This window comes from Etheostoma cragini, chromosome 6 (assembly GCF_013103735.1).
Source record: "Etheostoma cragini isolate CJK2018 chromosome 6, CSU_Ecrag_1.0, whole genome shotgun sequence".
Taxonomy (NCBI): domain Eukaryota; kingdom Metazoa; phylum Chordata; class Actinopteri; order Perciformes; family Percidae; genus Etheostoma; species Etheostoma cragini.
The window spans coordinates 17,103,935-17,123,651 of NC_048412.1; the positions used below are offsets into that span (position 1 = coordinate 17,103,935).

Genomic DNA, 19,717 nt, shown 5'->3' on the forward strand with positions numbered 1-19,717 from the left:
CACACACACACACACACACACACACACACACACACACACACACACACACACTAGAAAAAACAAAAAACAAAAAGTATTTTATCCCCTACTGATTTTGTGCATTTGCCCACTGACAAAGAAATAATCAAACTATAATTTTAATGGTAGATTTAATTGAACAGTGAAAGACAGAATAACAACAACAAAATCCAGAAAAATGCTTGTCAAATGTTATAAATTGATTTGCATTTTAATGAGAGAAATATGTATTTGCCCCCTACAAAACATGACTTAGTACTTGTTGGCAATCACGGAGGTCAGATGTTTCTTATAGTTGGCCACCAGGTTTGAACACATCTCAGGAGGGATTTTGTCCCGCTCCTCTTTGCAGAACTTGTCCAAGTCCTCAAGGTTTTGAGGTTAACGTTTGGCAACTAGAACCTTCAGCTCCCTCCACAGATTTTCTATAGGATTAAAGTCTGGAAACTGGCCAGGCTACTCCAGGACCTTAATGTGCTTCTTTTTGAGCCACTGCTTTGTTGCCTTGGCCGTGTGTTTTGGGTCATTGACATGCTGGAATACCCATCCACAACCCATTTTCAATGCCCTGGCTGAGGGAAGGAGGTTCTCACCCAAGATTTGACGGTACATTGCCCTGTCCATCGTTTGATGCGGTGAAGTTGTACTGTCCCGTTAGCAGGAAAAAAAACCAAGGCATAATGTTTCCACCTCCATATTTGACGGTGGGGATGGTGTTCTTGGGGTCATAGGCAGCATTCCTCCTCCTCCAAACACGGCGGGTTGACCTTCTCACCAAACTGCTTGGCAATGGACTTGTAGCCCATTCCAGACTTGTGTAAGTCTACAATCTTGTCCCTGACATCCTTGGAGAGCTCCTTGGTCTTGGCCATGGTGGAGAGTTTGGAATATTATTGATTGATTGATTGATTGAATGATTGATTCTGTGGACAGGTGTCTTTCATACAGGTAACAAACGGAGATTAGGAGCACTCCTTTTAAGATCTCAGATCGTTTCCCGTATAAAAGACACCTGGGAGCCAGAAATCTTTCTGATTGAGAGGGTTCAAGTAGTTATTTCCCTCATTAAAATGCAAATCAATTTATAACAATTTTGACATGCATTTTTCTGGATTTTCTTGCTGTTATTGAGGTTAAAGAAGCAAGCTTGTGACCGAGAGGTTCAATCCCCAGACCAACAGAACAAAATCTGGGTGGGGAAAGACAAAAAGCAGCACTAAACCCCGACCGCTCCATGGAGCTGCTCATGGCCATCAGGTCAGATTGTGGTTGTACTTCCAGGTATGAAAGTGTAACTCTGTGAATGTGACAGGCTGTCTTTGCAAATAAGAATTCTTTCTCAATCGACTTACCTGGAGGAATAATAATAAAAAATAAATTGAAAAAAGTGCTATCAAATGTTCATGGTAATGAAGGACCATGTCACTTGGGTGTGGAGCTATATGGCACAGAGGAATAAGCTGCATTAGGCTTTGGATACACAGAAAATACTTAAAATTCATTGTTGCTTTGATGTGTTTAACTTACATTCCTTACCTTGACAAAGTTACAGAGTTCTGATGTAAGCAGTCTGTGGAACGCATCTCTGCTCAGTGTGTCAGAGAAACCATCGCTGGCAGCATACGTCTTAAACTCCAACTCATGTCAAGAGGCGGATGGGGTGTGACCTTCAGACAATATTTTCAGGAAAAGTAAAAATGAGAGTAGCTGTTTATCATATTTAATATTACATTACAGAACATAGTTATTATATGATGCAGATTAAGTTCCAGTTTGGACAGAAGATAAACTGGCAACACAAATCAGAGAGACTCACCAGTTAGGGTATGTGTGTGGGTAAATTTGTGAGGACACAAGTCTTACAGGTCTAATTCTAGCCGACCTCTCCTAGTAAAGAAGATCTATCATTCACTCATTTCTCTCTATATATTTACAGCTTGTGTTTTCTGAACACTAATCATTGGAACCACTAAAAATGTAAACCATGTTTCCCAAACACCACTGACCTTTTTCCATGACGCGATTGCCTTTTCAGATCCAATCTCAGTGTGTAAGCAGTATGTGGCAGGATATGGGTTGTTGGATGATTCATCCAGGAAACACTGGACTAACAATCGGTTAGGACTGGTTCTAAATATCACAAATGGTTTAAAGTTTTGCTCAGTTTGTGCTCATGCACAGAAAACAGTCTACCGTTTTTTCTTTGCTTTGTACTAGTGGTAAACTGTGGGCAAAAAGCTGCAGAGAGCAAATAGAAAGCGGTAAATTAGATATAATTACACAGTCTGTGTTGCAAAACCTTCTATGAATGAGGCACTTGGGTTTTACCTTAGAAGACTTGTATCAATTAAGCCAAAGCTCTGACAGGATGTGCACTATTGGCATATTAGGGAGGCAGTTAGTGCGAGCACACACTCACTCTCATTCTAAAACACACACACACACACACACAAACAGACACACATACATACACAGAGTTGAGAAAGGAGACCGCAGCGACTAACACAAAATAAATGACTTATTGAAAGCAATGAGAAATCACCTAGTGGTATAAAAGCATTAAGGATTTCCATAGGGCGATGCTGCTACTTGCCTTATGATTAATATTTTTGTGTCTTACAATTTGTCCGTCTATATTTCAAAACGTAATCCGTACTTCTTGAAGTCCTTGATTGCCTGCTGTACCCACTCATCCATCATTTGGCATTCAGAGTAGATGCATGTTCTGCTTTTAATATTTCATGCAAATAAATACATTTTGAAAAAGTGTGGGAAAGACTTGAGCGGTCCTTAAAGTCAGACACGTATATAGCAACGGTACAGGTTTGATTTACAGTGTCTCCTTTCACAGACTTTATTAAGTGATAGCGCATTAGGGAATTTAAACCTGCATTCAATATTGCTTTTTTACAGAGGCAGCAGTAGAAATTGCATGTGTTTTTGTTTGTGACATTACCGCTGAAGCTACAGTACAGCAGTCTCAAAAGATTATGAGGAGAAATGAAGGACTAATTATCAGTACTTCTCACATGCACATAATCACTGTTACGGATATATAGTATTTACTTAAAAAGTTTCAACATTTAACCAGCCTGGTGTTTTCTAATCTCAGGCACAAGGACTGACTGACCAAACACTCAGTGACTAAAAGTCGTGAAGTCATCATAGTCAATCTCACCCTCTGCTCTTCAGTCAAGGTGTTGCTTCACCCATGCAAATAGAGGGAACATAAAAGGAAGAAAACAGCAGAAAAACAATCTCAGAGGAGAAGTTAACATCAGTCTGGCAAAGACAATGCAAGAAGAAAAGAGTAACACAAAAAAGAAAAGAGAGACACAGTAAAACATCATTCCTGTTGTATTGATCTGTTGGCAAATCCAGCTTTTTACAGATTCCACTGACTTTCAGAAATTGGTGGGACAACTGGTCAAACAACCATAAACAACATTAAAAACAAAAGATCTCAACTTGTTTCTTACCTTGCAGAATCATCAGGACGCGTCGGTTAAACAGGATCAAATGCAGATGGAGGCTTGAAATAATGGTGTCTGATCAAATTAATAGATGTTTGTAGGTGGCATTCTTTGGAGATAAACATTTGTGTGAGTGAACGAAAAGAAGACAATAGCAAGTTATTTCAACATAGGCATGTGCCAAATTTATTATGCTCTTGTGCTCTTGTGACAGTAACAGGGCCAAATAGGAACATTCTAACATACCAAGTTCTCTATGCTGCCACAAAGCCCACGCAGTGTGCTGTTGTCCATCAACACCCTATAATCTCCATGTGGCTGTAAGCCCTTGAACCAGATACATTTAGCAAGTTAGCATGTAAACAGATAGCAAGAGAAACATGCTTTTTTTGGAAACTACGTGCCATGACCAACCTAATCGACAGAAACAAATGTTCCATTCATGATAAAACAATAATTAAGTTAATTTTAGTGCACAACAGTTCTATACCTGAAAAGAAACATACATGCTCAACATGTTGTTATCGTACATGCCAACCAATTATATGTATATCTAAATTATAGCCAACCTTTGTAAAATAAGTTAATTATATATTTCTGCATTTCAACATAGTTCTTTAACACATTTAATGCTACAACTACAAACATCCAAAACAAAATCAATGCAGACTTCTCGAATTTTACATAAAATATTAACTAAACTTTTTTTTAGCAGTTCATGCCATTTTTTCTAAAAACTAATGATTTAAAGATAATCTGACATTTAAGGCCAGGCTAAAGCAATTAACACATAAAGATGGCATACTGTATGTACAGCGTGGAATCAGTGAATAGGTAGACGTCATCAGTGCACAGTGTGATTTGCGGAGGAAGTGGCGCAGTATGTAAATAAGACTAAACAAAATCTGTTCCTGCATGACAGTCAAAGCAAAGTAACATCAAACACCAAACAATGTAACAATGTAACTAGGTGTAATCTCACCCTATACAAAGGGAGAAAGTAGCACTGTGTGCAGGAATGACTTTCACACTAACGGATGTTCATCATTAGCTGCAGGTGCTCAATCCCACATAAAATAGATGTGGGGTTTTCTATGGCTTGAACACTAGAATAAAGAGCACACGAAGGCTATGCAACATGTGCATTGTACTTCACTAGTCTCTGTAGCTTCTTCTCTCTTAATTCCATCACCAAAAACAAGATGTAGATGCAATTATTTCTCAATTTTTAAGAACTAATGTGTGTGCAGGTGCGTAGGTAAAATATAAAACAACCCAGAACAGTGAAATTAAATCATAAATTGAACTTTCTCGGACAAAAGATGTAAGGTGTGAATTAAGATCCTGTAAAAATGGTGACAGGATGATAAATGTATACTTGTAAGCGTTTGTGGTCCAATATAAAATGTTACCTGATGAATAACCTCTCATCCGTCATCACTGCTCTCAAGCTACTTTTGACAGATCCATCAATTGCCATGACCGCATCAGCCACGTCCTCGTCCGCTCTCCTTCCTCCCGTCCCCTTTGGATCTCTCCTTTTTCTCTACAGCTTCCGGCACTGAAAACTTTTTCATGACTTCTATTTCAAACCCCTCCATTTCTTCCTCTATGGCGCTGTCCTCTTCCTCGGCGTCGTCATCTCCTTCCACCATGTCCTCCAAAATATCTCCCAAGTCTTCGACGAACTCTTGAAAGCTCGTCTGATCGTGGACAAAGAGTCCATTCTTAAAGAATTCGGCGGCTAGCTTTCTGACCTCTTCTCTTTTGGAATCATCCACTCCTGCCTCCTGAGCCTTGGCTAGGTAAGACTGGAGGATGGCCTCAAACTCGAGGAAGGGGACGGGGAGCAGCCCCTCAGCCTGAGCACAGGTCTCCAGGGAGTCACATGGCTGTGGTGGTTTTGGGTTGTGCTGGAGGCGGTCTCTCTGCTGGACCCAGTACTCGGGCTGTTCCACGGAGGGTTGGCGGTGTGTGTGAGGGGGCTTCCCATCTCCCCACAGGTGCTCTGCCCTGTGGCCGGGATTACCATTATATTCGTGTTCATCTTTGTGTTTCTCGGAGCTCGAGCTGTCCTTTTTCCGATCCCCATTGTGTTTTCTGTCTTTCTCTCCTCCTCTTTTCCACGGTTCTTCACTCTTTTCCCACTGTTTCCACTCATCCTTCTTCCACTCCTTACCATCTTTACCACTGTAGCTCTTCCACTCGTTCTCGTTCCACTGTTTCCTCTCATCCGTCCACTTCCTTTCTTTACCAGGATTTTTTCTCTCTTCCCACTGTTTCCTTTCACCCTTTCCTTTCCCTTCCTTAGTATGCTCTTTGCCTTTTTTACTCTCCCAGTCACTATCTTTTTTCTTCCACTCTTTCTTCTCTCCTTTCTCTTTCCAATCTTTTTCCTCCCATTTCTCTTTGCCACTTTTCTTAAAGCCATCTTTCCCCTTCTTCCATTCCTTCTCTCCTTTCCATTCCTCCTTGCCCTTGTGCTTCTCTCCCTGGTCTTTTTTTACCTCCCAATCCTTCTCCTTACCCCTCCATTGTTTATCCGCCTTCACTTTCTCATGTTTTGCCTTTTTCCAGTCTTCCTCCACCTTTCTCTCACTCTTCTCTATCCACTCTTTCTTTCCTTCCTTATCCTTCCAATGCGTTCCTTCATCACCCCTGGTAGCCTTTTCTTTCTTCCAGTCTTTCTCCTTCCATTGTTTTGTCTCGTCATTGTGCCTTTTTTGTTTACCTTCCTTTTTTTTCTCCTTGTCAAACTTTCCTTGCTCATGTTTTCCCTTTTTCCATTCTGTTTTAATGCCATCTTCACGCTGCTTTTTCTCTCCTTCCTTCCATTCAGATTTATCTCTCTCTTTCCACTCCTCTTTCTCAGCCATGTCAATTTTATCCTTCTTCACATCTTTCTTCTTCTCCCTCTGGTCATCCAATGTTTTCTTAGGCCCTCCTTCTGTTGAGCCGGCTGTGCCCTGCATGCTGTCCTCTGGCTGGCCAGTGGAGGGCGATGTGGTGGGTGTCACGGGTGCTTGAGCTGCTGAAGGAAACAAGAAGTCACTATTTCTACACTACAAAGATGAGAAGTGAGCATTCCAGTGAAAATAATAGTAAAGAAGAAAAAGGAATAATTATATTGCACTTCCCTTAACTGTCCAATAACTATCATCTTTCTACATCTTCTAGCCTCTTCCATGTCCCCTCCCTACCTCCTCCCTCTGCCCCTTTGTACCTGAGGGGAGTTTTAATTCAGTCACAGTGGATCTCAGTGTTTCTAGTTCTCTCTGTAGGGCCAGGACAGACTCCAGTTCTCTCTTCATCCTCTCGTTCTCTTTCTGAAGGACAGGGAGAGATGCCATCTCTTTCTTCAACCTACTGTTTTCCTTCTCCACCTCCTCCCAACCCAGCCGCTCCTTTGCTCCCTTAGCTGCCTGTCCCTTGGCTACTTTTAGCTCTTCTTTCTGTGCCTGTTTGGAGAAAGAAAAAAAAAGAACAGGAAAAGAGGGTCCTGTGAGAATACTACAAACTCAGTGACACATTTCTGCACGCACGCACTCACACACACACACGCACGCACGCACACACGCACACACACACCTGGAGTTGGGCTTGTAGTACAGACATCGGCTGGTTCCCTTCGGTAAACGTATTTGGAAGCTCTGTACTGTCAGCATCTACTGGGGGTGGATGAACCTCTGGATTAAGCCACTCCTGTCAACAAATTGCATACAAAGTACAACCCAATGGAAATATTTAAGATGACTTTTTAGAATTACCATTGCAGGACGGAGTGGTCAAAAAGTGAGGGAACAGTAAGTGTTGATGAGGCGGGAAAGAACAACAGTCCAGAGTAGCACAGTTGGTAGACAATAGCAGTAAAGCTGCCAGTGTTGTGGGTGGGATCCTGGTGAGCATATTACACTAAAAATTAATTTGGTGGTACTTATTGTACTCTAAGCTTGGGGCCAAAATTGTTTTTATAATGAATAACAGAAAGAACACTAAGACAGAATAGAAGGACAAAAAAGAAGTGACAAACTGACGTCAGACTGACCTGTTTTCCTGGTACCTCAGTATCTTTCAGCTCCATTGTACCATAGTCACTCTCTGGAAAGGTTTTATACAGAGTTTACTGTTCATGTAAATAAATACACTGTCAAAGAACACAAGCAAAAACTTTGCATATACAGGGGAATAAATAGCAAATACCCAAACAAGCTTTCATAATTAAATGTGTAGTCCTTAGCTGAGTAAGGGCATTAATACACTGAATAATATCTCAAATAAAAGGTTGTGGACTATAAATTTATGGAAACATTGAATCTCCATTTTTTAACTTTTTGTTCATGCTATGAACATTTTATTATATTCTTTTAGAAAACTATAAATCGGGCATTACACTAAAAAAGATGTTGGGGTTAAACACAAAAGTATTGATTAACATTGTGGTGATGTAGTATAAAATGTTCATTTAACAACAGAAAATAAGCCTTGTTGCAAAAGTGCATAAATCGCTCGCTATCTTGCTCACACAAGCTTAAAAGCGTGCAGTGCCTTTAAAAAGGTGTCATGCAAAACAGTGCACATTCCTGCTTGCACATTCAGACACACAGACATAGGCTGTGGGCAAGAAAGCACATTCCTACACATGTACAATGTACACACATAACCTACCCTCATCCAGGTCCATGAAGACACCTGCAGGTATAATACACCGCAGTCTCAGAGCACCCTTTGTCTAGTAATTCTATTCATTCATAATTCATAAATACATTTCTTCTAAACAACCTCAGTGTAACACCTTCATCATCAACAATTAATTTAAAATGTATTAATGTCTACCGTCCCAACAGGTGACATGCAGATGCCTACCTGAGAAAAAGATGGTGCCTATCCCTAACAGAATGACAGCACCCAGAATGCACTTGTTCACAGAGAAGCCGCTGTCTTCCTCCCGCTGTGGCAGCTGAAACTCTTCCTCTCCTTCCTCTTCTTCATCTGTCCTTCCAATCCGCTCTAGAGCCGCTAAGAGAGACTTCCTTCTCCTCACCTCTGGCTCTGCCTCCTCTCCTGTCTCCTCAGTCCTCTCCTCACCCACCTCTGGATCCACAAAGGAACCTGGAGCAAGGAAGGGAAGAGTATGAAAAGCCGTTGTTGAAGTATTACATTGCAATTTCCAGATTAATCTGTTCTACGGGTACCCCCCTAAGGTATGTTTAAAACAGCTAATAATTGAATATGTAGGTATCCCTTAGACCCTTTTTACTGCCTGCCATATTTGTTATTATAAAGCTGTTGCACATTATTAGCCACAAATGTGCTCTTGCACTCACAAAGTTGGTGTTAGATAGCACAGCAGCTATGGGACTGCAAACCATCTGATGCTGCAGTATACTCCTCATGGGAGTTGAAACTTGCTTCTTATTTGGCTCTGCTATGCATGGCACACTGGTTAATATGCTCCATTGCATGCCTTATTTTCCTTCAAACTGCATAAATAAGACCTACATCTTGACTAAATGGCCTGGAAAATGATTCAAATGTTTCATTTTGGGACTTTGGTACTAAAGTTTCCAAACTATATGCATCACAATTGATTGTAAAAGAACAGTGGAACTATAAAAGTGTAAATAACTCACTGACACTGAACTCCAGTTGGTGAACAAAAAGTCGATGACAGAAATGCACAACAGAGCAAAAGAAGACTCATTTTAATGCTGTAGCGACTGAGAAAAAGCCAAAAACAACCACACCGCAAAACACTTTAGAGGTCCCAGTCTCTTTGAAGACAATTTACTTCTGCAGGGTGTCATGCAACTGAATGTTTCTCTGTCACATCATGCTCCCTGCCTCGTACCAACCACAGCCTCTCCAGACAAGCGCCTGGCCCAGATTCCGAACAATTCCATAATCAGCTGGTCCACCAAGTACACTTCAAACACAAATAGTATACATGGCTTAGTCTCCAAAAAATAAAGAAAATGAGACAGGCCTACCAGGTGATTATCTAATGACATAAACATAATAAAGACAGATTCTGAGGTTATTTTACTATTAATGTCATAATTAGGGTTCAAACCGCGAAGAGTTTTGTCTGTTTTAGTTACTGTTATTATTTGTTGTCTACTGCACTGGCTCAAAATCCCGTGAGCTTGAATAAACTAGAGACATAAAACTTGGGGGAATAACTGAAAAGGGTGTGCATGTGCTTCTATAGAAATATGAACCCAATTGGCGCCGTAATTAAGGCTTCAAATTGCAAAGTTTGAAAGGCCACGCCCCCCACACCTTATGTCCGACTGACTTGAAATTTCTCACACAGGTGCGGCCTCAAGGATCATTAAGGTCCGCCTAGAAAACCTTTTGAAAATCACATTTTTGAAAGCTCCTCCTACCCCAAATTTACAGTGAATCATCAATAAATCAAGCTTATTACAAGTATGTAATGTATATAGCTTATTATATATAGCATGTCCATTTCTCAATTACTTTTCAATTTATTGACCAATGAACTTCTGAGGGGCATGGGTCTTGACATAAATTAACACAAATCAGCAACCGTAAAGCCAATCATCACAAAACTCACTGGGTATATTCAAATAAGTGCCCCAGATGTACCCAGACAGATTTACATATGCCACTAGGGGGCGCTACAAGCGCAACATAGGTGAGTGGCATTATGTTCATTTTACTATAAATCACGTATTCATGGTCCAATCAACACAAGTCTCTCAGGATATGTCCTCATCAGTACCTTAACAACACCCTGACATTTTCATTCAAATTGAACACCAGGGGGCGCTATCAATGTAAACAAACTGCAGTGGACATAGCGCAAATCAGGCTATGAATGACCAAATGTTTGTCTAATCAACACAAACTTCCAGGAAATGTCTAAATAATGACCTCACACATACACTGCAAGGCTCATTCAAGTTGCCCACTGGGGGGTGCATTAAATGCCCAGTAACTGGATGTGGAATGACGCAAATCAAGATTTGAGCTTGGAATCGCAGCTTACGGCTTTATTAGAAATTGTTTTTGTGTAGGTCATCTTCTTTTCTCAAATTTCCCTAAGCTGGACTGAGCTAAATATCACACTGAATTGAAAATAAATGTTTTTGACAAATCAGTTGTTGGCATTTAAAAAAAAGTGCACTGCTTGTCCGATCGTTACAAAGCTTGCAGGATATAATTTATAGAACAACGTTGGATCACATGTCTGAAATTACTTTGTAGTTGCTGTTGAGAAAAAAGGTTTGAACCCGCGAATCGTAGCTAGCAACTATATTTAAATGACTTGTTGTTCATACCTGCCTGTGTCCCTAAATCGGTCCTTCTCAAAAACAGGTTGGACTCCTCCCCTTTGTGTTGAAGCTCCTCCCCACTCAGCGTATGCAGTGATCCTTGCTGTGCGAGCCTGTCCTCTTCCTGTGTAAACTCCACCCCTCCCGGACTCTCTGTGGTCAGCAGTGAGGTGTGGGACTCATCGGGGGAGGGGGTTATGTGGGTGTAGGAGTCTGAAAATGAATCCGGGTCATGACTGGACTGTGCTGGGGCTTCAGGTAGGCCCTCTGACTGGCTGAGTGCATCACTGTCAGGGTTGAAGCTGCCGGAGACTTGTAAAGAGGTGGCACGAGGGGCATCAATGACAGCGGTGGCCACAGAGGTGTGTTGCTCTGTGCTTGTGTCTCCACTTGGCTCTGCTGTTTTTTCTTCCGGTACCTGGGTAAAAGAATCAGGTCATTAAAATTCCTTTCGTTATTACACAGTCAGTCAAACATTTTAGAGCTCCCTTTTAGCGTGTTTGGTTTAACACAAGCAATGAGTCCAACTCAAAAGCAAACGTTTGAACTTTTGGGCAGAGAGTTAGATAAACCTTTTGTATCTGTATGAAAAAATATAAACGTACAGCCAGTGCGCTTAGACTGGCCTGGCTCTATCCAGATGTAATACAATGTCATATCTCTATTTATATCTTGTGTAATGCAGTTACAGCTGACAGTTCCTGGTTGCAGTCAAGAAATAGTCCATGATTGTCGGGGAGGATATTGCCTTCCAACTAAGCCATGTAGGCTGTTGGCTGTAGCCTTATAGTTCATGGACTGAGAATGGTATTGATTTTCTCATCAAACTTTAAGTTTCAGAATTTTTCAAAATGTCGAACTATTCCTTTAATTTAAAAACTGTTAGTGCTGTCAGTTAAATATGTTAGTAACAGCATTAACGCAAACCCATTTTAAAAGGTGTCCATTTTTTTTAATCGCAAGATTAGCGTTTTTTTGGCCTAGCAAACTTAGTCGTTTTTTCACATGCTCTAGCAAAAACTAGTGACGTTAGAAAAACACCACATTGGATCTAGCTAGATTACAAACAAAACAACAGGCACGCCACACACATTTGTTTGGGCTTGCGAGAAGGCCAAAGCGTAGCATTGTTACATTTTGAGTGGATGGAGAGCGCGAGTGGACGAAATGGATGCCAAAAGATTCTGAATGCAAAGTTTACTTGTTCCATTGACAAGACCTAAGTGATCGTTGTGTTTTGTTGTGGTATTGTTGTGGTATTGTTGTGAAAATAGGCAAGGTAAGGTATAAGCAGAGATGGGAAGTAACAAATACTTGGTTACTGTACTCAAGTAGATTTTTTGGATATTTTTAATTTACTATATATTTTTGTGCCTACTTTTTACTTTTGCATTTTAACACAAATATCCGTACTTTCAACTTCTTACATTATTACAAAAGTTATAATGTGGCTACACACCCACTGGCCAATCAAAATCAAGCACTCCTGGTGGCTATGGTATAAACCGTTGAAATGGATATCCTCAGGCAGAAATGAGTATTCAACCAAAGGATGTTATAGTTACAAAATAAAAGACAGTACAATGCCTTTGATGACCAATCATAAGCTGTGTAACAAATATAACAATATAGAAAATGATGTGTATTGCTGTCTTACCAGATGGTCCTCAACGGGGAGCCTCTCTGCAGACTCTGCACTGTTTGCAGGCTGGTTCTCCACAGAAGCTGACACAGGAGGCAAGCACGAAGATAATAGTTTAAGGTCACAACATACCGATGGCGGCGCGTCCATCGCCTCACCCTGTCAGACAAACGCTAATCCTAGTTGCGAGCGCTGGACGGGAAATTGACAACTGCGTTGGTCTCAAACTAGCAAAGACACTTGCGTCAGCGAGAGAGAAAAGGTGTCAACGTGAAATGCTATCACTCTTTCCTTTCTCCCCTCATTGGACTAAGTTTGTCGACATTACTGTGTGTGTGCATCAATAAGCAAGTCTGATGACAATGTTATGTAGGATTTATTAATGTACGTTAGCATCAGTAGGCTAATTCACGAGGTTGCTATTCTATGTGGGAGCTAATATTGCCCATCCGTTCATGTGCGCTGCAAGAGTTGTGTTTCCGTTTCTTGAATGCGTTATTCTGTGCAAATATAACCGAGAATTTAATTGTCATTAAACAAAATTAATTTGCCTTCTTTGATAATTTATTGTTCAATTAATTATCAGAGATAGCAAATGGGCAAAAGTAAAAACTAGCAAATTTAAAAATGAAAATATTAGAATTTTGTGTTAGAAATATGTTTTTCCCTTTTGCCATGAATTATCCCACAATCCTCAAATTAAAGTGTGACAAACACCTGCACATGTGAGGCCTTCTTCATGGTGCTCTGTCCCCTCTGCCAAAGGCCTTAGGGTTTCAGCGACAGACTCCTAGGACAAACAGACAAACAACAGTCAAAAGAAACAGACGTCTGGACATGCCTACCATTTAGACGTTATTGCTGGAATTATCCAGGCTATCTGGACTGCCAAGGTGCCTCTGAACAAGGCTGTGTGTGTGTGTGTGTGTGTGTGTGTGTGTGTGTGTGTGTGTGTGTGTGTGTGTTTAACTAGCCATCAGGCCTGTGCCTCTTAAGCCAGTTTGCCTTTCTGAATAATAATTAAAATTAGCGCTGTCAGTTAAGCGTGTTATTGACGGCGTTAACGCAAACCCATTTCTAACGGCGTCAATTGTTTTATCGCGAGATTAACGTTCTTTTTGGCCTAGCCAACGTTTTAGTTTTTTCACATGCTGTTGCAACAACTAGTGACGTTAGAGAAACGACAACACTATATCGGCTGTAGCTAGAACGGAAACAAAACAACAGGCACGCCGAACACACTTGTTTGGGCTTGCGAGGCGGCCAAAGAGTAGTAACGACACGTTTTGAGTAGACGGAGAGCACAAGACGACGGAATGGATCCCAATAAGATTCTGAAAGGAAAGATTACTTTTTAAAAGTTGCCAAATGGTTCCATTGACAAGACGAAAGTGATCTGTATGTTTTGTCATTGTGAACTGAGCTGTCATCGCTGCCCGTCCAGTCTGAAATACCACTTGATACTTGATGGCCAAGTACACAGCTGATGCAAATTCTCTGCCGCCTCGTCAAAGTATTGTTTTTACCCTTTTATTTATGGACAGTGTTATATTGTGTGAGAGATTATTTGCTTACGCGTGAAAGTAAACACTACTATATGCCAATGTTGTAAAAGAACATTTGCACAAAGCAAGCAGAACAAAAAAATTATGGGACAAAAAGAAATCAAGGGACATTTAGAATAGATAAAAATGTGCGATTAATTGCAAGTTAAATATAAGCTATATTATAACTATAATAAATATTTTAATCGTCTGACAGCACTAATTAAAACAAAATCATAAAAAGAAAAGAAACAGAGACAGCCTTATTACAGAAACCTAGTTCATATGCAGGTGACCCAAAATAAAATCAAATGGGACAAAGAGTTTTTTAGTTTTTTTTTTAAATAACGCATTTTCAATGAGGTCATAACCAGCAACTCCACATGTTCCAATGGTTTTTCTAGAGTGGTCATACCTCAGGAGTGAGGAGTGTCCAGCTGTTGTTAGCACTGGTGCCGCCAGACATGGCCCCCTAGAGGCTTTGCCTGTCTCCTGCAACACAAGAGGAACACACAACACAGATAAGATCAGGGTCTTCAGCGTTTATAAAACCAAGTACTCCTTATCTGAGAGAGAGCAGGAGCAAAGACCCCGTACTACATACTGCATACAAATAAGTTGCATGTTCAAGTGGGCCTACAATAACATGTATGTTAGCCTAAAGCCGTTATGCATGCCTTTCTGCATTGAATACTAAGCTGTTAAAAAAACTGATTGTATGATTTTTTAAATCATGTTTTAACGATAAACATAAATGTGGGTATGTGGATGGCAACCTTAATGACTACCTTACCTATAGGCCAGTTAGCCTATTATCAGAGGGTTTTTTTCCCCCACAAACAGGCTGGTTTATATTTGCTAAAATGTTGGATTCATGTTAAGACAAATTTAGAAAAAAAACTATATTTTACTTTAATTAATAATTTGGTGCCCCCCTGCAGTAACTCTGAGGACTACCTAGTGGTCCTGGACCCTCTGTCAAAGATGTCTAGATTAGATGGTTAATAGGAGTTTACTAAGAAGAAATCAAATGAAATGAATCATCCTTTGTATCTTTATATGCTCTGCATCAAAGCTGGCTGTGTGATTTAGAAATAGAATTTCCAGATGGTTAACAATGCACTTGTTACCGAAGCAAGCGCGTTTATTGTTCAGAGGCTGGTGTTAGGATGACTGTGTGAGTACTGCAGCTTAAAGAAATGCACATCTTTTGTTTACCCATGCTCAGGATTTGAATACAAGCCTCACCCATTCTGCTGATAAAGGAGCTACTGTAACACATGGTGCTGTGTGTGTGTGTGTGTGTGTGTGTGTGTGTGTGTAGGCAGGAAGTCCAGTTCCCTGGGATCATTCAGTTCTTCATTAGTAGTTTGTGTGTGTTGTGGGCCTTTTTCTTACCCTGGCTTTTGACTAGCTGGAACATGTTTTGGCAGAGATACCAGTAACTAAGGCCAGAACCATTCTGGAGATACAGACAGCCGAATGGGCTATCCCTTTAAGAGCTAGACGTCTGGTAATATATGTCTACAAACCACAAAATGTCTATTCTATCTATTGTCATGTGTACTGCTAAGAAATTACTAAGTCTACAGTAAGATAGACATATGGGGAACCTGTGTATCCTTCATGTACTTGTGCTAATACAACTTCAGACCAAGGTCACTCAAATGAAAACAGAGTGACATTTCAATTTCTCCTCATGGTAAGATAGAGGTTAGTTTCAGGTATTACAACTGTGTAAAGCATGTTCTCTCAAACAGAAGAGGAGGACAAAACATGAGATGCATATTATCAGGCATAGTCTGGCTTTCTTCAGCAAATGGAGAAAGAGCTTACCACTTACATAACAAAACATTGTCTGGGTAATGACACACTTCACTCTCCAAATTCAATTCTATCCGAGCTCTGCAATTTAGGTCTCCTAATCGAGTACATCCCAGGAGAAGGCCACTGAATCTAGCCTAGGGCCCTAGGAGCATTGTGGGGCATATAGTGGAATGGCTTAAATAGATTCTGGCTAAATATAGCTACCATGAGATTGATGAGAGACAGAACGAGGGGGCATGCAGAAGATGGCCATGGGGAACACAACAGAAGCAGAAATGTATTCTGAGGACAGTATTAAAAGGATTATTTCAACTGCACCACAAAGCCAATGGCTTTTAATAGAATATAATTATTTTCCTTGCCTTGTAGCCTGTTCTTAATCTCTAATATTTATGAGTAATATCCAATTTAACCTCTAAAGCTGTAGCTTTTCGAGTCTGGTTTACATCATATCTCCATATTTAAAGATAGGGCCTACTTGACTTCCTGCCTGATCTCAGTTCATTATTACAATTTCCAAAAAAACAATAACATGCCTTCAGTTTAATTTATGTGTCACCTTGCATTAGGCAACACTTCATTTTTTTCTTGAGCTAAACAGCCAAATGTATGATTACAGATGTAGGCCTATCTTATTGTCTTGGTCTCAGCTGGGAAAATATTACCAAAAAAGGTCAAGAGAATAAATTGCAAGACAGGCCCGGACAGCAATGTTAGGCTGTCAGCAAAAGCACCATACCCAACATGTTCACAGCAGTATACACACAGTAGCATCCTCATCAACAAAGCAGGCAGTTCATTACGGCATTATGTAGCTTAGTTATTTATACTGCTCTGATGGAAGCAGTAAAGCCTGGGAGAGGAAATGTCATGGGCTCAAAGAAAAATAAAACTTCACCGAGTGGTCTTTAACTTCACTCCAGTTAAAGACCAATGCGAATAAAGTCAATTATTAAAGGGTTCAAAAGACACGAACAGCGTAGATAAACATTAGCCTTAAAAAAACTAAAGTTTTGACCGTTACAATAGTCAATCGAGCAACCAGGAAAAGTGAGTGAATCGACGTTGGCGACGTAGCTACCGTTAATGGAAAAACATAACTACAACCGAACAGATGTACTTACTTTGTAATAAAAACACATGTAAGTTACATCCAAATTCAGGTCCTTCTTACCGTGGTACGTCACTTTACTTGAGTCGCTACTGTCCCTACAGATACAATACAGCAGACGAATCTCCCCATCCAACTTGAAACTTAAAAGTTCCCCCTGAATTTGCATGAGCCACGCGCCTTTCGTCCAATCATAGACATCGTTGGCTCTGGTACCGCCCCTCGCCCTCCAGTTCGACCAATGGCAATACGGAGTCACTGTTCTTGACTGGAAAGGGTCCAAGATGATTGACATACGCAGGTGAGCTGTATGTAGAACATGCATCTTACATACGATAACATCACCAGAGCAGTCCTCGGCACTTAAAGCTCGTGTCCACAGAGTGGGGTTGCTTCCAGGCTGATATTTTTGGACACAGTATCCTCGTTTCCCATTTTAGACAGCTTGTAAAATGCATCCTTTTTTTTTTCAAAACAAGTCATAAATTGGACCCCTAAAAACATATTATGCTACATTGCACACGTTGTGAAATAAAAAAAATACAAGGTTACCTCATTAAAGTCACATAAACGCTTAGTTTGACACCTAAACCAAATTATTTGTATATCTTTATTTTTTAGTAGTACAATATAAGTTAACTATATGATTAACCAACATAAAATGAACAAAAATGCAGACATAAAAGGTAATATGTTTTCTTTTCACAAGTTCCTTTATTCAATGCACACCAGTTTGTGTTGTGAACAGTGAATATCAGGACTGCCAGTCATCAGGCTCTCAGATCAGCAAGGTTGAATTAAGGAAACTGACTCAGTCTCGCAGTGAACATTTCCAGCTTCTGGAAATGTGCAAATGTGTGTTTTCTGGAACCCAAGAAGAGCATTCTACAGATACTGAAAAACAAAGATAAAAATATTGTAACACATTAAATCATTGCATGATATAGTACACCTATGCCTCATTGAAATTGCAGCTTTCTAAAATTGAGAACCTTCCTTTAAACAGTTCAAAACATAAATTGCTCCATACAAAATGTTTTGCTTTATAGCAAATTAAAGTTTGCCAAGTGCTCAAGTGGTAGTTTGCTGTCATATGAGACAAGACTCGTACTTGCCAACGCTTTGCCAGCACCGCTGATAAAAACACTCCATTCTCAATGATATAAAAGCTGGTTTAAATTACACAATAGGAGCCAACGGAGAAAAGTGGAAAATCAATGTTTGACCACTTGATCTACTCTCTGTCAGTCCAGGATCTCTTTGATGCACCAGCAGCAGAGGAGGAAGTACAGGCACTCCTTAAACGACTGGATGAACCCATAGGCAACATTTCCTCCAAGGAAGTTCTTGCCTCTTCCTAGACCCATGGCCATGTCCCTCAGGTTCTGTCCCAGAGAGGAGGAGGGCATGGCCTGGGGAAGAGGACGCTGGGGATGCATGGCTCCGGAGAAAAAAAACAAGGAGGGCCGGCGAGAAGTAATAGGAGGTGAGGCTTAACAGATCTGATCAGGCTGGGCTAGTGAAACAGCTGAGGTCTGCTCCGTGTTTTTGGCACAGTTAGCTCCTCTACTTATAACCTCCTGTACAAACTGCAGACTGCCTCCATTCACAACATGCTTTTTCTCGACTGTTCCCTGCTTTTAAACATCCGCTGACTGATTAAAGACCTTGTTAACCTTTGCTGTGCACTGTTCCCCTCTGTAGTACCCCACACACAGTCCCTCCCTAGGCTCTAATAAACCCTGAATCAGCCCCCTACTGTTACAGGCTCATCTGTTCACAAACAAGAGAGTTCCAGTAGCTCAACTACACACCCCACTCTTTGTTTATGACAGTATGGGAAAGGCAATCATACCTTCTGGCAGTGTGTGCTTTGTTGTTTCATTTTCCATCAGTGTTTTTGGTGTACATTGATAGAAAAAAGAAAAATATTTTTGAAAAGCCTATCCAACAAAGTGATAAACACTCAAGCTTAACACAGGCGTTTCATATCAAAAGCCAAACTCACAAAGAGAGGTGAATGATATATGTATTTATATTTGCAATCTATATTTTTAGCTACAGGTGTAAACAGAAATGTCTCCCTAAAAACAAAAAAAGTATTACAACAGAATCATATAAAATCAATATCTGTGCACACTATTTGAAAGTAACCTTTGGCTTTTAAAAATGAAAAAGTACAACAGCATCGTCAACACTATCACCAACAACAAACAACACATTTTTCCAAAAGTATTTTCATGCAACAAAGGCATCCTTGATGAACGATAACACAGGACTGTATCACCAATAAGCAGAGGGGCAGGTGTGTCTGTTTCAGCTCACACACTCTCTCTCTCACACACACACACACACACACACAGACACACACACACACACACACACACACACACACACACACACACACACACACACACACACACACACACACACACACACACACACACACACACACACACACACACACACACACACACACACACACACACACACACACACACACACACACACACACACACACACACACACACACACACACACACACACACAGAGTAATGGCAGATCTTAAAGCTCTGGTTTTCCTATTGCTGAAAAGCACCTGAACAGGCAGAGTGTGAGTATCTGACTGAACCAGAAGTCACCCTGGTATGAGCGTGTGTGCATGTACATGTGAGGCCACTTCGGGGTCTGAGGACTAGTTGACAGTTCAGGTTTAGGTTGAAAGATTCATCCTCATGTTTCAAGAGTGAGACCTCGACCTCTTTGACAAGTTCAATTGGCTTTAGGAAGAGCTACCTCAGTGC

General features: G+C 40.7%; 2 protein-coding genes across 9 annotated transcripts; both read right to left on the minus strand.

The window, feature by feature from the left end:
- Nucleotides 1–3,654: 3,654 nt before the first annotated feature.
- Nucleotides 3,655–17,352, minus strand: pbxip1b (pre-B-cell leukemia homeobox interacting protein 1b). Of its 7 annotated transcripts, none has more exons than XM_034875020.1 (12): nt 16,977–17,352; nt 14,391–14,467; nt 13,149–13,221; nt 12,447–12,514; nt 10,796–11,207; nt 9,340–9,414; nt 8,355–8,600; nt 8,157–8,180; nt 7,537–7,589; nt 7,080–7,193; nt 6,859–6,949; nt 3,655–6,519 (listed from the first exon to the last, which is right to left on the minus strand). In XM_034875020.1, exons 2-12 carry the CDS (start codon nt 14,439–14,441, stop codon nt 4,979–4,981), a joined length of 2,748 nt encoding a protein of 915 aa, XP_034730911.1. In that variant the 5' UTR covers nt 14,442–14,467; nt 16,977–17,352; the 3' UTR covers nt 3,655–4,978. The 7 variants fall into 7 exon arrangements, with proteins under 7 accessions (XP_034730911.1, XP_034730909.1, XP_034730908.1 ...); XM_034875018.1 differs by having other exon boundaries at nt 3,655–6,522; XM_034875017.1 differs by having other exon boundaries at nt 3,655–6,542; nt 6,855–6,949.
- A 248-nt stretch (nt 17,353–17,600) lies between these two features.
- On the minus strand, nt 17,601–18,635 carry lenep (lens epithelial protein). Of its 2 annotated transcripts, none has more exons than XM_034875124.1 (2): nt 18,025–18,635; nt 17,601–17,807 (listed from the first exon to the last, which is right to left on the minus strand). In XM_034875124.1, the coding sequence occupies exon 1, from the start codon at nt 18,350–18,352 to the stop codon at nt 18,158–18,160; it is 195 nt and encodes a 64-aa protein (XP_034731015.1). In that variant the 5' UTR covers nt 18,353–18,635; the 3' UTR covers nt 17,601–17,807; nt 18,025–18,157. The 2 variants fall into 2 exon arrangements, with proteins under 2 accessions (XP_034731015.1, XP_034731014.1); XM_034875123.1 differs by having other exon boundaries at nt 18,029–18,632.
- Nucleotides 18,636–19,717: the final 1,082 nt, after the last annotated feature.

What these genes read in the sequence shown, in the direction of transcription:
- pbxip1b (XM_034875013.1), bottom strand. Translation starts at nt 14,441, where the DNA reads ATGTCTGGCGGCACCAGTGCTAACAACAGCTGGACACTCCTCACTCCT. An exon ending in CTTCATGGACCTGGATGAGG is followed by an intron (nt 7,590 to 8,156) that starts GTAGGTTATGTG and finishes AAACCTTTCCAG; the next exon opens with AGAGTGACTATGGTACAATG. An exon ending in CTGAGGTACCAGGAAAACAG is followed by an intron (nt 7,194 to 7,536) that starts GTCAGTCTGACG and finishes ATTTGTTGACAG; the next exon opens with GAGTGGCTTAATCCAGAGGT.
- lenep (XM_034875124.1), bottom strand. Translation starts at nt 18,352, where the DNA reads ATGCATCCCCAGCGTCCTCTTCCCCAGGCCATGCCCTCCTCCTCTCTG.